General features: G+C 40.1%; 1 protein-coding gene across 3 annotated transcripts in view; it reads left to right on the top strand.

The window, feature by feature from the left end:
* si:dkey-93h22.7 (zwei Ig domain protein zig-1) overlaps positions 1 to 15,133 on the top strand; it is a 60,238-nt gene that overhangs the window by 12,950 nt on the left and 32,155 nt on the right. For all 3 annotated transcript variants that reach the window (XM_039739993.1, XM_039739995.1, XM_039739992.1), the window contains exons 5-6: positions 1,921 to 2,181; positions 7,628 to 7,909. In XM_039739993.1, coding sequence (XP_039595927.1) covers positions 1,921 to 2,181; positions 7,628 to 7,909 — 543 coding nt within the window. The remainder of the gene's footprint in view (positions 1 to 1,920; positions 2,182 to 7,627; positions 7,910 to 15,133) is intronic.

Raw genomic sequence — 15,133 nt, 5'->3', positions numbered from 1 at the left:
TTTGGTGACAAAGATAAGATTGCTGCTAAGTATCCCTTTCATAAATGACTAGAACAACATTTACAACAAAATATTAATAAAGTGGGGTAATATTAGAAGCCCATTTTTGATTGTTTAACGTCAAGGATCTAAATACTTCTATCCACTATTGCATATAGAGGGTGTTTCAGACCCCAAAATTCAGACACAGCTGCAGCAGCAGACACCAGTTTTAGTCTAAAATTATCTTTATTCAACACAAAACCGTCTCTTTTAACAACAACAACAACATTCATTTATATAGCACATTTTCATACAAAAAGTAGCTCAAAGTGCTTTACATAATGAAGAATAGAAAAATAAAAGACACAGTAAGAAAATAAAATAAGTCAACATTAATTAACATAGAATAAGAGTAAGGTCCAATGGCCAGGGGGGACAGAAAAAACAAAACAAAAAAAAAAGGTCCCAAAAGCACCACAAAAATAGAGTACAGGCCATGTTTTCTTCCTTCATCCTCCATCTTCCTCACCTGGTGAGTGTTGACCTTATGTGCTCCCACCTGATTGTCCTGTCTAAAGTGTGAGGGCTTCTTTTCAAGCTGGTCCTGCGGGCAATTCCTGGTCAGACACAACCAGTACATGATAGAAGAGCCTCCTCCCTGGAGGTCCCTCCAGTGGCATCCAAGTACACCAACAATGCTGTCCACTCGGAATATAACTCTCATGAGGCCATGCAGGTATTTAAATTGGAGCTCAATAAGAGGGATGCTGTTGGAATTGTGGCAGTAATGACCGTCCCCCCTGGGTGACCTATAACTCCTAAGAAAAAACAGGCAGGGTAAAGTTTGACTCATGTACCATTTATTCTCTTCCAAGAGGGAGCACTCCTGTCACGGGATTCTGTAATTAGAGGCACACAGCATTCAGTAACAAGATGCACCCCCTTTTCTGCTAGGTGAGGTCTTTTTATACACAAGTAAAAGGTACAGAATTAGATCACTTATAATGTTTCTTATCATCATTGGCTGCTTTCAGTTGCTAGCCGGGCACAGGACAAAGTAGGTTACTTGGAAATGCTTTTACATTATATAGTGAACTTTGCTAAACATGCTTAATTACTTTATGATACTTTGTTAAATGTGTTTAATTTCTTTATGATATAAAATTCACAACTTCACAACTATAAAAATATCATAACAAGGCAAATTAATTACCACAGAATGCATGGCCTAGGAAGCACTCTCTCTTCATCCTTTTGTTATTTTGTATTACCCACTGGGAAAAACACCAGCCATTCAATCCCACTCATTCCACTTGTCAGGCTTGTGTCATTATAAAAATAACTATTATGGGTTATTTTCTTCCCTATCATATTGCCATTGAAGGCTAAATTATTATAAGGAACCAAGTGTTTGTGTATGAATGCATGTATCAGTGCAGGATATCTCTACAGAAATGTCTTCTGGAGTTTTGTGGACATTGGTAATGTTTGATAAAAGACTTTCTTTTACATAGAAAATTATGAAGATAACCAATGGGCTAATGAAACAAAAAATAAATTACATATGGTTTAAGTATTTGGTAGCCTGCTTCTGTCTTCAATTAACTGGTATTTTTAAAATCTGTATAAGAATCTACATCTGCCTTATAGTATGTGTTAAGTTTGATAGCTTTTATTTTATTACAATTTATTTTGTGCTGTGTTTTTGTTCTAGAAATACATAGTAAACAACAGATTTGTGACCATTCAGAGAGTAATCCTAATCAAATGGAAACTCGAATTGAAGCAATTTAAAAAAGTTGATAAATTCAATGTAAACTCAAGAGATATCCGTTGAAGTGACAGGCTGCATATTTTAGATAGATTAAATGAATTAACAGTAGAATATTTTTATGTTATGGACCCTTAACTGTATTATTGTTTCATTTTGTTCATCAGACATCTTTGGTCCTAATGAGGCTTTACTTGGCTCTATAATTGACTTCACTTGCAATACAACAGGAAATCCACAGGAAATTGAATACCATCTTTTAAAGAAGGGTTCTTTGCGGCTATTGGGAGAATACACCTCGACAACAAATGTTGCTGAATTTCCACTTGTGGTGAAAATAACATCTGATGGAGAGTACACATGTAAAGGAATATATAATTCAACAGGAAAAGTCCAAATGAGTCAACCCATCCACCTTGCTGTAGTAGGTATGATCTACTTACTGTTTAAGATTTAATTCTGGCTTAACTTCATCTTAATATAAAACAAAGTGTGACAGCAATACAGTATGTAAACAGATACCCACATAGTAGTTACACCAAAAACTTACACTAACTCTCTAAAAGTAAATTAGATAGATAGATAGATAGATAGATAGATAGATAGATAGATAGATAGATAGATAGATAGATAGATAGATAGATAGATAGATAGATAGATAGATAGATAGATAGATAGATAGATAGATAGATACTTTATTAATCCCAAGGGGAAATTCACACTAGTCTGCTCTGACCTTTCTTACATAGAGCATCAATATTGGCAGTCCAGTCCAATTTGTCATCCAGCTGCACTCCCAGATATTTACAGGTCTGCACCTTCTGCACACAGTCACCTCTGATGATCACAGGGTCCATGAGGGGCCTAGGCCTCCTAAAATCCACCACCAGCTCCTTGGTCTTGCTGGTGTTAAGGTGTAAGTGGTTTGAGTCGCACCATTTAACAAAGTCTTTGATTAGCTTCCTGTACTCCTCCTCCTGCCCACACCTGATGCAGCCCACAATAGCAGTGTCATCAGCGAACTTTTGCACGTGGCAGGACTCTGAGTCATATTGGAAGTCTGATGTATATAGATTGAACAGGACCGGAGAAAGTACAGACCCCTGCGGCGCCCCTGTGTTGCTGCACACAATGTCAGACCTGCAGTTCCCAAGACGCACATATTGAGGGCTGTCTGTAAGATAGTCCACAATCCATGCCACAAGGTGTGAGTCTACTCCCATCTCAGTCAGCTTGTCTCTAAGGAGCAGAGGTTGGATGGTGTTGAAGGCGCTAGAGAAGTCCAAAAACATAATTCTTACAGCACCACTGCCTCTGTCCAGGTGGGAGAGGGATCGGTGTAGCATATAGATGATGGCATCCTCCGCTCCCACCTTCTCCTGGTATGCGAACTGCAGAGGGTCGAGGGCGTGGCGGACTTGTGGCCTCAGGTGGTGAAGCAGCAGCCGCTCCATGGTCTTCATCAGATGTGACGTCAGAGCAACAGGCTGGAAGTCATTCAGCTCACTAGGACGTGATACCTTTGGGACAGGAGTGATACAAGATCTTTTCCAAAGCCTTGGGACTCTCCCCTGTTCCAGGCTCAGGTTGAAGATGCGCTGTAGAGGACTCCCCAGTTCCAACGCACAGGTCTTACCTTACATTACCTTACAGTCTATAAAATAAGAGGAGTAGAGAGTAGGCCAATTTAGGGATGATCCCTTTGATATCAAATAAAAACACCAGGAAAACTGTAAATGTGAGTAAGTAAGATTTTACCTCTGTTGTACATATCTTTAACTATGTGAAATGGACAGACGTTTTTTTAGCCATGCCCACATTATTTAGATTTCAAAAGAAATAAGAATAAGAGGATGTGTACAACATATACATGCATTCTTTAATAAACAAATATTAACAACTTTGTATTACAGTATGTTTTTCACTCTGAATCCCTGTGTCAGTTGTTAAATCTTGTTTGAAGATCTTGAAATATATATTGTGTAAATATGTAATAATGCAGAAACAAATCAGAGTGGGCAACTACTTTTTCACAGCTAGGTAAGGATAATGACATTGAAAAATTAATGCATAACCAGTTGTATACATATAGTGCTATTCAAGTATTAAATGAATATAATATAAATTTAATTAGGATTTATTTACTCATATTTATATGATTGGTTTAAATCATACTTATGACTATTGTTTAACACTAGAATTACCAGAGCCTACGAAAAAACTCGTAATTCCGTCCCACCTTAAATCGCTTCTTAAAATCGTTCACAGCTCTCCACCAGCGTCTTTTGTCATCTAAATGTGCTGATAAAAAAGCTGCAAGCAGCCGGCTATTCCATCCCCCCACCGACTTAGAACGTGCACAAACTTCTCCCAGCTCATGCCTTGATTGATTACTTGGAGTGAAGTGGAGTTTTAGAGTGGAAAGAATAGATCATTATTTGGAATACACGAATTTCACGTGTGTTCCGTTTCTACAGTAATCCGTGTAAACACATTTTTAAAACAGAAACATTTTTCATATTGTAGTAGTAAATGACAAAATGTAAGCATAAACTATATAATGTATGAAGCCTGAAGTCCAAATATCAAACACTTTCACAAAAGGTACACATATAATAGAACAAGAATGCTTTTATTCAAAAATATAACTGCAGAAAAAGCCACCTTAGCATGCCATATTGACACATACTTACTACAGTAACCACGGTAGCATAATGGTATCGGCCACTGACTAGTATCCAAATGGTCATGAGTTCGATCCAACATGGTTCAATTTTGAGAAGTAAACTGCTCTTATTCTTACTATTTTAGAATAAAAACACGCATTTGATTTCAGTGTGCAACAGCCAGTAATTTATGATACTTGTAAAGGTTAGTTTTTTTATTCACTTTTCATTCTCAGTCTCAGTCGTGTTCAGGATCCTTCTCTACCCCCCCATCTGAGAATGCTGTTTTCACATAAAGATGCGCTGTAGCTCTGCAGCGTACTTGTGACTGCATTCTCGTACCAATGCTTGCGAACTGAAGTGCCTGCGTGCACTTTTCGTGGCATTACACGTCTATTTTTTGAGCATGCCCGTGTCGCTCAAACACAGGAACATATGTTGGTGTACAAGAATAAAAAACAAGTGCACTTTTATTCTAGACTATAAGTGAAGAAAAATAAAGCAAGTTACAGTAGGCGGTTGATACGACAGCTTGCGTGGTGCAATGCTAAGAACTGCTGATTTCGATCCGTGCTATATAAAATCATCACATTCAAATATTAACAATTTCCACACACCCTTCCTACATTCACGACATGTGTACTTGTTGCAGTGTACACATCTCTCTGTGCTATGGTTCCTATTACACTGAATGAGCACCTGACATTGTACTTTCTTCCCTATATAAATAACATTCGAGTATAGCGCGTCTCCAAATAAATCACATTTGAGTTATAGCGCATCTTTATGTGAAAACAGCATTGTCAGATATGGTGGGGGGGATCGTGAACGCGACTGAGAGAATGGAACTGAATAAAAAAAAAGACTGAAATCAAATGTATGTTTTATTCTAAAATAGTTAAGTACATGCAATATTATTTGAAAACGAACAGCGTCAGATCGGGTTTGAATACACGCTGCGACGCTGAACTCCCTGTCTATCTACATAGTAATAACAGTAATTGTATTATTATATAGGAGCTTCCCTGTCTGCCTATCATATAGTGCCTTTCCTTCCTACCTATCTATATATCTATCCCCTTAGCTGTTTTTTATATATCTATTATACAGTGCCTTCCCTGTTTATTTATATATCTAGTGCCTTCTCTGCCTGTTTGTCTGTCTGATTGCATATAGCGCTGAACTTACTGCTCTGTACTATTCTGTCCTCTGCGTGTCCTGGAGTACAAAAGAAACAGCACCATACAGCAACATGTGCGAACTGGCAAGATCGGGGAAAAAACACGCGGTCACTGATTACAAACCGCAAGATGAATGAAAGAGACAATATATGTAAAAACATCATCACACTAATGCAATATTATTTGAAAACAAACAGCGTCAGATCGGGTTTGAATACACGCCGACTCTGTTACAGAAGGCGTCAGCTTATTCAGTGCAGCAGTTTCAACGCACAGTACATGCAATATGATTTGAAAACGAACAGCGTCAGATCGGGCGCATATTCAAACCCGATCTGACGCTGTTCGTTTTCAAATAATATTGCATGTACATAACTATTTTAGAATAAAACATACATTTGATTTCAGTCTTTTTTTTATTCAGTTCCATTCTCTCAGTCGCGTTCACGATCCCCCCACCATATCTGACAATGCTGTTTTCACATAAAGATGCGCTATAATTCAAATGTGATTTATTTGGAGACGCGCTATACTCGAATGTTATTTATATAGGGAAGAAAGTACAATGTCAGGTGCTCATTGAGTGAGGAACCATAGCACAGAGAGATGTACACTGCAACAAGTACACATGTCGTGAATGTAGGAAGGGTGTGTGGAAATTGTTAATATTTGAATGTGATGATTTTATATAGCACGGATCAGAAATCAGCAGTTCTTAGCCTTGCACCACGCAAGCTGTCGTATCAACCGCCTACTGTAACTTGCTTTATTTTTCTTCACTTATAGTCTAGAATAAAAGTGCACTTGTTTTTATTCTTGTACACCAACATATGTTCCTGTGTTTGAGCGACACGGGCATGCTCAAAAAAATAGACGTGTAATGCCACGAAAAGTGCACGCAGGCACTTCAGTTCGCAAGCATTGGTACGAGAATGCAGTCACAAGTACGCTGCAGAGCTACAGCGCATCTTTATGTGAAAACAGCATTCTCAGATGGGGGGGTAGAGAAGGATCCTGAACACGACTGAGACTGAGAATGAAAAGTGAATAAAAAAAAAACTAACCTTTACAAGTATCATAAATTACTGGCTGTTGCACACTGAAATCAAATGCGTGTTTTTATTCTAAAATAGTAAGAATAAGAGCAGTTTACTTCTCAAAATTGAACCATGTTGGATCGAACTCATGACCATTTGGATACTAGTCAGTGGCCGATACCATTATGCTACCGTGGTTACTGTAGTAAGTATGTGTCAATATGGCATGCTAAGGTGGCTTTTTTCTGCAGTTATATTTTTGAATAAAAGCATTCTTGTTCTATTATATGTGTACCTTTTGTGAAAGTGTTTGATATTTGGACTTCAGGCTTCATACATTATATAGTTTATGCTTACATTTTGTCATTTACTACTACAATATGAAAAATGTTTCTGTTTTAAAAATGTGTTTACACGGATTACTGTAGAAACGGAACACACGTGAAATTCGTGTATTCCAAATAATGATCTATTCTTTCCACTCTAAAACTCCACTTCACTCCCAGATAATCAATCAAGGCATGAGCTGGGAGAAGTTTGTGCACGTTCTAAGTCGGTGGGGGGATGGAATAGCCGGCTGCTTGCAGCTTTTCTTTTATCAGCACATTTAGATGACAAAAGACGCTGGTGGAGAGCTGTGAACGATTTTAAGAAGCGATTTAAGGTGGGACGGAATTACGAGTTTTTTCGTAGGCTCTGGTAATTCTAGTGTTAACTATATATGCATCGCATGTTGACAAATTATGAGATATATCTATGTATACATGTGTGAAAAAAACCTAAACTGTATCTTTCTAAGCAAGATCATAGCATATGACTTTAGAATCTTAGTGTCCACATCTACAACGTTTTAAAACGGTCTTTGTTATGAAAAAGTCACATTTTTTCCAAAAGTGTAAAAATGTCTCTTATAAACGTGAGCAAAAAATGATCTGCACATTTATACTGTAACTTGCAAAATTCATTGTGTGTCTCTCTTTGTCTTTGCAGTTCCTATAAATAGTATTTCTATACATAATGATACTGACCTGGATGACTTACGGCAAGGAGAACCAGTCAAGATGCACTGTAATGTAGGAAATGCCACTTATGTCAAATTCAAATGGCATTTCAATAAGAAATTGTTGGAGGAATCAGAAGAAGTCATGTTTCTCAATAATACACTGATTATTAATAACGTGCAAGTGAGACATTCGGGGATGTACCATTGTCAGGCTTGCAATGAGTTCAACCAGACTTTTTCAAGTTCTGCACTCAATGTGACTGTGAAAGGTAAATGCCCATCTTTTTGCTTATCTCCCTTGATTTACCTAATTGAATAATCATACATGAGAGTGTCAGAAATATTAACTTAATCCCCAAATGTTACATGTGTTATCATTATATAGCATTTGGTGGTCACTGCATTTATGGCTGCTATTTGACTACAAAAATGAAAGAACCAAATAAATGTTTGATCTGCCAGATTGTTCATATTTAAAAATATTCAGAGAGCTCCATGTTCATCTTCCCATCTTCATGTTAGAAAATAGCTGTCCTGCTATTCAGATTGTAGTTGTCAGAAGTCAACGTCAAGGGTGCATATCTGACACAAAATGTCTATAATAAAAACAAAGGACATTTAGAAAGAGATGGGGCACAGGTTCCCTACCTGTATCCACACCACCTGGACTTCCTCTGTCAGGGCAGCTACCAACCTAGTCAGGTCAAACAGGACCCTGCTGACTACGCCACTGTAATAAAAACAAGGCACAGTTAGAAAGAGTTGGGGCTCCTCAAAGGCAAATGCTGTATACAGTTAGGTCCATAAATATTTGGACAGAGACAACTTTTTTCTAATTTTGGTTCTGTACATTACCACAATGAATTTTAAATGAAACAACTCAGATGCAATTGAAGTGTAGACTTTCAGCTTTAACTTAGTGGGTTGAACAAAAAGATTGCATAAAAATGTGAGGCAACTAAAGCATTTTTTTAACACAATCCCTTTATTTCAGGAGCTCAAAAGTAATTGGACAAATTAAATATCTGGAAATAAAATGTTAATTTCTAATACTTGATTGAGAACCCTTTGCTGGCAATGACAGCCTGAAGTCTTGAACTCATGGACATCACCAGATGCTGGGTTTCCTCCTTTTTAATGCTCTGCCAGGTCTTTACTGCAGCGGCTTTCAGTTGCTGTTTGTTTGTGGGCCTTTCTGTTCGAAGTTTAGTCTTCAACAAGTGAAATGCATGCTCAATTGAGTTAAGATCAGGTGACTGACTTGGCCATTCAAGAATTTTCCACTTCTTTGCTTTAATAAACTCCTGGGTTGCTTTGGCTGTATGTTTTGGGTCATTGTCCATCTGTATCATGAAACGCCCAATCAATTTGACTTCATTTAGCTGGATTTGAGCAGACAGTATGTCTCTGAACACCTCAGAATTCATTCATCTGCTTCTGTCCTGTGTCACATCATCAATAAACACTAGTGTCCCAGTGCCACTAGCAGCCATGTACGCCCAAGCCATCACACTGCCTCCACCGTGTTTTACAGATGATGTGGTATGCTTTGGATAATGAGCTGTTCCAAGCCTTCTCCATACTTTTTTCTTGCCATCATTCTGGTAGAGGTTGATCTTGGTTTCATCTGTCCAAAGAATGTTTTTCCAGAACTGTGCTGGCTTTTTTAGATGTTCTTTAGCAAAGTCCAATCTAGCCTTTCTATTCTTGAGGCTTATGAGTGGCTTGCACCTTGCAGTGCACCCTCTGTATTTACTTTCATGCAGTCTTCTCTTTATGGTAGACTTGGATATCGATACACCTACCCCCTGGAGAGTGTTGTTCACTTGGTTGACTGTTGTGAAGGGGTTTCTCTTCACAATGGAAATGATTCTGCAATCATCCACCACTGTTGTCTTCCGTTGACATCCAGGTCTTTTTACGTTGCTGAGTTTCACCAGTGCTTGCTCTCTTTCTCAGGATGTACCAAACTGTAGATTTTGCCACTCGTAATATTGTAGCAATTTCTCGGATGGGTTTTTTCTGTTTTCACAGCTTAAGGATGGCTTCTTTCATCTGCATGGAGAGCTCCTTTGACCGCATGTTGTCTGTTCACAGCAAAATCTTCCACATGCAAGCACCACACCTCAAATCAACTCCAGGCCTTTTATCTGCTTAATTGATAATGACATAATGATGGACTTGCCCACACCTGCCCATGAAATAGCCTTTGAGTCAATTGTCCAATTACTTTTGAGCCCCTGAAATGAAGGGATTGTGTTAAAAAAATGCTTTAGTTGCCTCACATTTTTATGCAATTGTTTTGTTCACCCCACTGAATTAAAGCTGAAAGTCTGCACTTCAACTGCATCTGAGTTGTTTCATTTAAAATTCATTGTGGTAATGTACAGAACCAAAATTAGAAAAAAGTTGTCTCTGTCCAAATATTTATGGTCACATGGGGGGTGACCAATTTGGTTTAATTTTGAAGCCAGTTATGCCTGCATTAATGGGCACCTAAACATTCGTGTATGGCTGTTTTATTGCACCAACAGGAGAAGACTATGTAGGGCTTGTGTGGCTTGGACTCTGGTCACTGATGGCCAGAATTAAGGGAAGGAGGCAAAAAGTTTCAAAGGTCTTTGCACACAGGAGTAAGATCGCTTACGGAGGCAAAGATGGCAGCACTGCCCCTTAAGAGGAAGCTAGACTAGAAGGGTCAGGGCCAGGAAAGAACAACCCAGAAGTGGTGTCACGGGGACTGGTGGTTGTCTGATCTGTTGGAATAAAAGAAGGGGAAGCTTTAGGTAACACTGCCAATCCTCATCCTGGGGTGGAATTGCAACTGGATGAGCCCTCAAGTTGTCTCCCAATCGCAGGTATATGACACTGTCCATTTGAACCAGCAGTAGTTCATAACTGAGGTGGGCACAGAGAGAGAGAGAGACACACACACAACAACCAGATTTAGTTGTACAAAGTGCATGCTTATTAAATCAAAGTCCAATTATTAAAGTTCAGTGCAGTTCCAAGTCAAAAGTCTATAATAAATATTTCATAATAAAAATCACGTAAAGGTTAAAACAAGGCATTAGGTTAGGCTCTGCAGCCAGTCACATGACATTCTTTCTCTCTGTTCTCCCAGCACACAGCAGAATCATACATAGACAGATAACAATATCCATATTAATAAAGTATTTGTTTGTTTTCATTTAATCATATTTCTCACATATTACTGAAAGAGAAATTTAAAAATCAAACATATTGTTAATAAAATAATAATCATCATTGAAGACATAGAAGAGATCCTTGGCCAGTGAAAATGCCAGCATATCCTTTAAAAAAGTTGAGAAAACCAAATTCTTTTAACACATACAACATGAAGAGATGATGATGTTTGAAGGGACAGTATTAAGCAAATAGCTGTGTGAATCACCCTCACGTTTGGCGTGAAAATTTTGGATGTGCCATACCAGATTTTTCTATGTATGTGCAGAATTCTTTAAAATGTCTAGGAACACTCAGCTTCTGTAATTAACAGTTACAACTCCACACTTAATTGAGAGGAGACATGTTGGTCAACACCAGGAATGTTTTTGTTTAATTCTGGTTTTAAGATCTTTTGAGGAAGCACGACCATTAACTCTTAAACTGGACAACATGTGATCGGAGTCCAAAGCCCCACAAGCCCTACATAGTCTACTCCTGCTGGTGCAATAAAACAGCCAGACACAAATGTTTAGGTGCCCATTAATGCAGACATAACTGGCTTCAAAATGAAACCAAATTGGTCACCCCCGGTGTTTCGTCCACTCTTCCTGCATCTGTTAAATAGCAATATGACGCACGTTTCAAGTCTCACAGCACTTATCTCTTTAACACTAGAAGTCCCAGAAAGCAGCCATTTGGCTTTTCTACCTATAAAACCCGCAGGACAGCCGATGGGCTGGAAGGCTTTTAGCTGATATCCTTAATCACCTGTGAACAGATGCTTTTGTTATGCAAACAAGGTGGGGCCATGCTGAGCCACTTCAAGGAAACTTGTGTTTCACTTCGCCATCTTAGGGAGAAATCAACACACATGGGGTTTTTTTCTTTGTTGCTGAGATTTATTGATAAAATAAAAAAACAAACCAACCATTTGTACACATATTTACAAATAATAATTAAAAGTGAGTGAGTACATTTCAGCAATCACTCACAATCCTGGCACTGCCATGGTATCTCTAGTCTGCATTTACCACATGTGTATCAGTGAACACATCGCACAGTGGCATGATTGTTCTTGCATTTGTGTTTGACCTGACAAATGGCTCTTTTTCCAGGGCTAGGTGTGGAGGGTTGTGTCTGAAGCAACTGTTCTTTTCTTGACGCCTTCCCAGCCATATGAAAGTTATCCAACTCTCTTGCAAGCTCCACCAGGAAGTCCACCCATCTTTCCTGCATCCCGGTGCATGCTTGATACAGCACATGTACATTCATTGCTGCCATGTCAATCATGTTATAGAACACGGCAACTGGCCAGCGCCTTGTTCCTGTGCAGACAGTGTACTCCCGCACCATCTGGTCCATCACATCCACGCCACACTTTGTGGTGTTGTAAAGGGTGACAGTGTTTGGCTTCTTTTTGATGGTATTATCAGTCTGAACCACGCTGCGCATGCTGCTAAGAATATAGACGGTCTTCTTCCGTTTGGCCGCATACGCCGTCAGCGTGGCAGCAGTGGTTGAAAACACCTAAGAAATAAGATAAATTGTTATTTTCATAGCACTTTTACACACAATGACACACTTGGAGGTGTTGATTCTAAAAATTAGAAACACATAAACATAGAACCACAAAAGACCTGCAACATACCTGAGTGGTGAATTCATTGCGATCTGTGTGTCTAGCGGATTGAGGAATTTCCCAAAGAATCTTGTTGACTGTGCCGAGGATGGTGGTTTTCCGTCTAAGAAGTTTTTGCACAAGTGACAGCGATGTGAAGAAATTGTCCGTGGTAACATTTCTGCCCTTGTCTAGGAATGGCTCCATCAGCCTCATCACTACATTTTCAGACAGTCGTTCCCCACTGGGATGATTGGGGTCCTTGCCAAGATATGGGAGGACATGTGACGATGTGGGTTCTGGCTCCACGCTCCCATGGCTGTTTGGGAACCCTTGAACCCAACACCGTCGATAATGTTACCGAGTGAGCTAGTCAATGGAGGCAAATTACTGAGCAAGGGGAAGGTAGAAAGTGCAACAGTGCTTTTATTAAAAACCAACAAAAACAGTGTTCCATAAATAGTGCAGTTCTTTCAAAGAGTCAATAAATAATCCATAAAAGAACATGGCGGTTAAAACAACAATAAGAAAAAAACAATCCTTTAAAAGGAGAGGTTAAAATCTTCTCTTGGAAGCAGTCTTAAAAACAACAAACAAGCTCCGTGCTTATTTTCTGTTAGCGTCTCACCTGCTTATCCTGTTTGGGCCAAGCAGCAGGCAAGACGCTCTCTGCAGCTGCCCTCCTGAAACACACGCATGAGACTGGAGTCCTCCCGATCCCTGGCTTCGGTATGGCACTCATCCCAGTCTCTGAGAACTTGGTTTCCAACCAACGGCCAGGTCGCCCACGTTGGGGATTCCAGCACCAAGTCTCCCGACTTCCGCTGCCTTTCCATGGCCTCTCTGCGGCCAGTCGCCTTCCCTGGTCACTCCCGCTACCTGATCGCTCAGCGGGAGCGACATCAACACAAACACCTGGGTGTCGGCCTAACACCCAGCTTTCACGCAGCTGTCCACGAGCGCTCATTTGCTCGCCCGTCCGCTCGCCCGTCCGCTCGCTCTTCGCGGCTCTCTCTCTCTTTCACCGACCTGCTTCCTCTCCTGCTCCCGGTAACCTCCGTCCTCTCCTTTCCTTTTTCTCTCCGATCGTTTCCTCCCTTAAAACCGACTCGCGCTTCTTTTTAAAATGACGAGGGCCACAGCAGCTGCAGCATTAGCCACGGGACAATCATGAATGTGGGCAGTTCCTCACCTGTGCACTAGGTGAGAAACGCCCACACCCTACGGATCGTCCCGCGGCCCACTATGGCCAAACGTCCCCTCACTAAGCCGCGAGCACATCGATTACTTATTTAAAAATGGCCTTTACTCAACGAGCTGTGGACCCATAACACCACAGGACATTGCAAATGTACTTGGATTTTAGGTCGCATGCCATCTAAAACTTGATTCCAAACTTGTCAGGTTTAGTTGCAATATACTGCAGGAAACAGCACCGAGTCTTTGATGGGAAAAGCTGTTCGTCAACGGTGATATGTAGACCAGGGTTGTAGGACGTGATGCAGTTGGTGACAAATGATCCCCACACACTGGAAATTGCAGCGAACTTATCAGTCTTTGCTCGATCACTGCGGGTGGACCTGTCATGAAAGTGTAGGTGTCGCATGATGTCTTGGAAGCGGTTTCGCGGCATAGTTCCAATGATCTGTGGGTTTCCCAGGTTTGCTGACCAGCAGTCACGTAGTGATGGAACCTTAGTAAGCCCCCGCAAGATGACAATTGCAATAAATGCCATTAGTTCGAGATACTTTTCCTGGCCTTAGCCGTTGGCTCTCCATCTGCGGCGTACGCTTCTATTGGGGTGAAAGGGAGACGGGTCCCCACTTGTTCTTCACGCCACACTGTGCCATCTTTCGCTGTCTCTGTGAGGTCAGTCCCCAAACAAGCCTCTTGGCTAAAAGAGGGTTAGAAAAGTCTGGGACTTCTAGTGAAATGAAATATCTTCCTAAATAAAATTTATACAACTAGGGTTAGGGTTACTAGCTAACCCTAACCCTGCACACACAAAAAATGTAAACTGTAATAAAGGTAGAGTGGATATTTTGTGTCACTCCGCTCTGCTCTTTTAGTATTTTCCACTTACTTGTTTGAAATGAAATAGGAAATAATATGAAATGAAATATCTTCCTAAATAAAAAGATACAACTAGGGTTAGGGTTAGGGTTACTTGCTATCTGCATTTTCTTTCCTTGGAGAGGAGGTTTGTACACCACAGAATTCTTGAGGGCACTGAAGTAGTAGGCTATGTGCAGTGAGATTTTATCCACCTCAGCACAAAAGGAAGTTCTCTGCTTTTATCAACACACAACACAAACAGGCCACCAGCAACCATTCACCCCCCTCCCCCACTCCCCTGCAAATTGCTCAGGTAATGACCTAATTTACACATGAATTGATGCTAATGTTAGCCAAAAGAGTAGCCAAGTTAGCAGCCTCTTGGCTAAAGGAGGGTTAGAAAAGTCTGGGACTTCTAGTGTTAAAATGTCTAGGATCATTCATCTAATGTAATCAGCTTCACAGTTAAAACTCTGCACTTAATTGAGAGTAGACACATTGGTCAACACCAGGAATGTGTTCATTTACTTCAGGCTTTAAGCTCTTTTGAGGAATCTCAACCATTAACTCTTTTAAACTGGACCATATATGACTGCACTCCAAAGCCACACAAGCCCTACATACTCTACTC

Source organism: Polypterus senegalus, chromosome 17 (assembly GCF_016835505.1).
Source record: "Polypterus senegalus isolate Bchr_013 chromosome 17, ASM1683550v1, whole genome shotgun sequence".
NCBI classification, from domain to species: Eukaryota; Metazoa; Chordata; class Cladistia; order Polypteriformes; family Polypteridae; genus Polypterus; species Polypterus senegalus.
The sequence above is the reverse complement of the archived record's forward strand: the minus strand, read 5'-3'. Positions and strand labels throughout refer to the sequence as shown.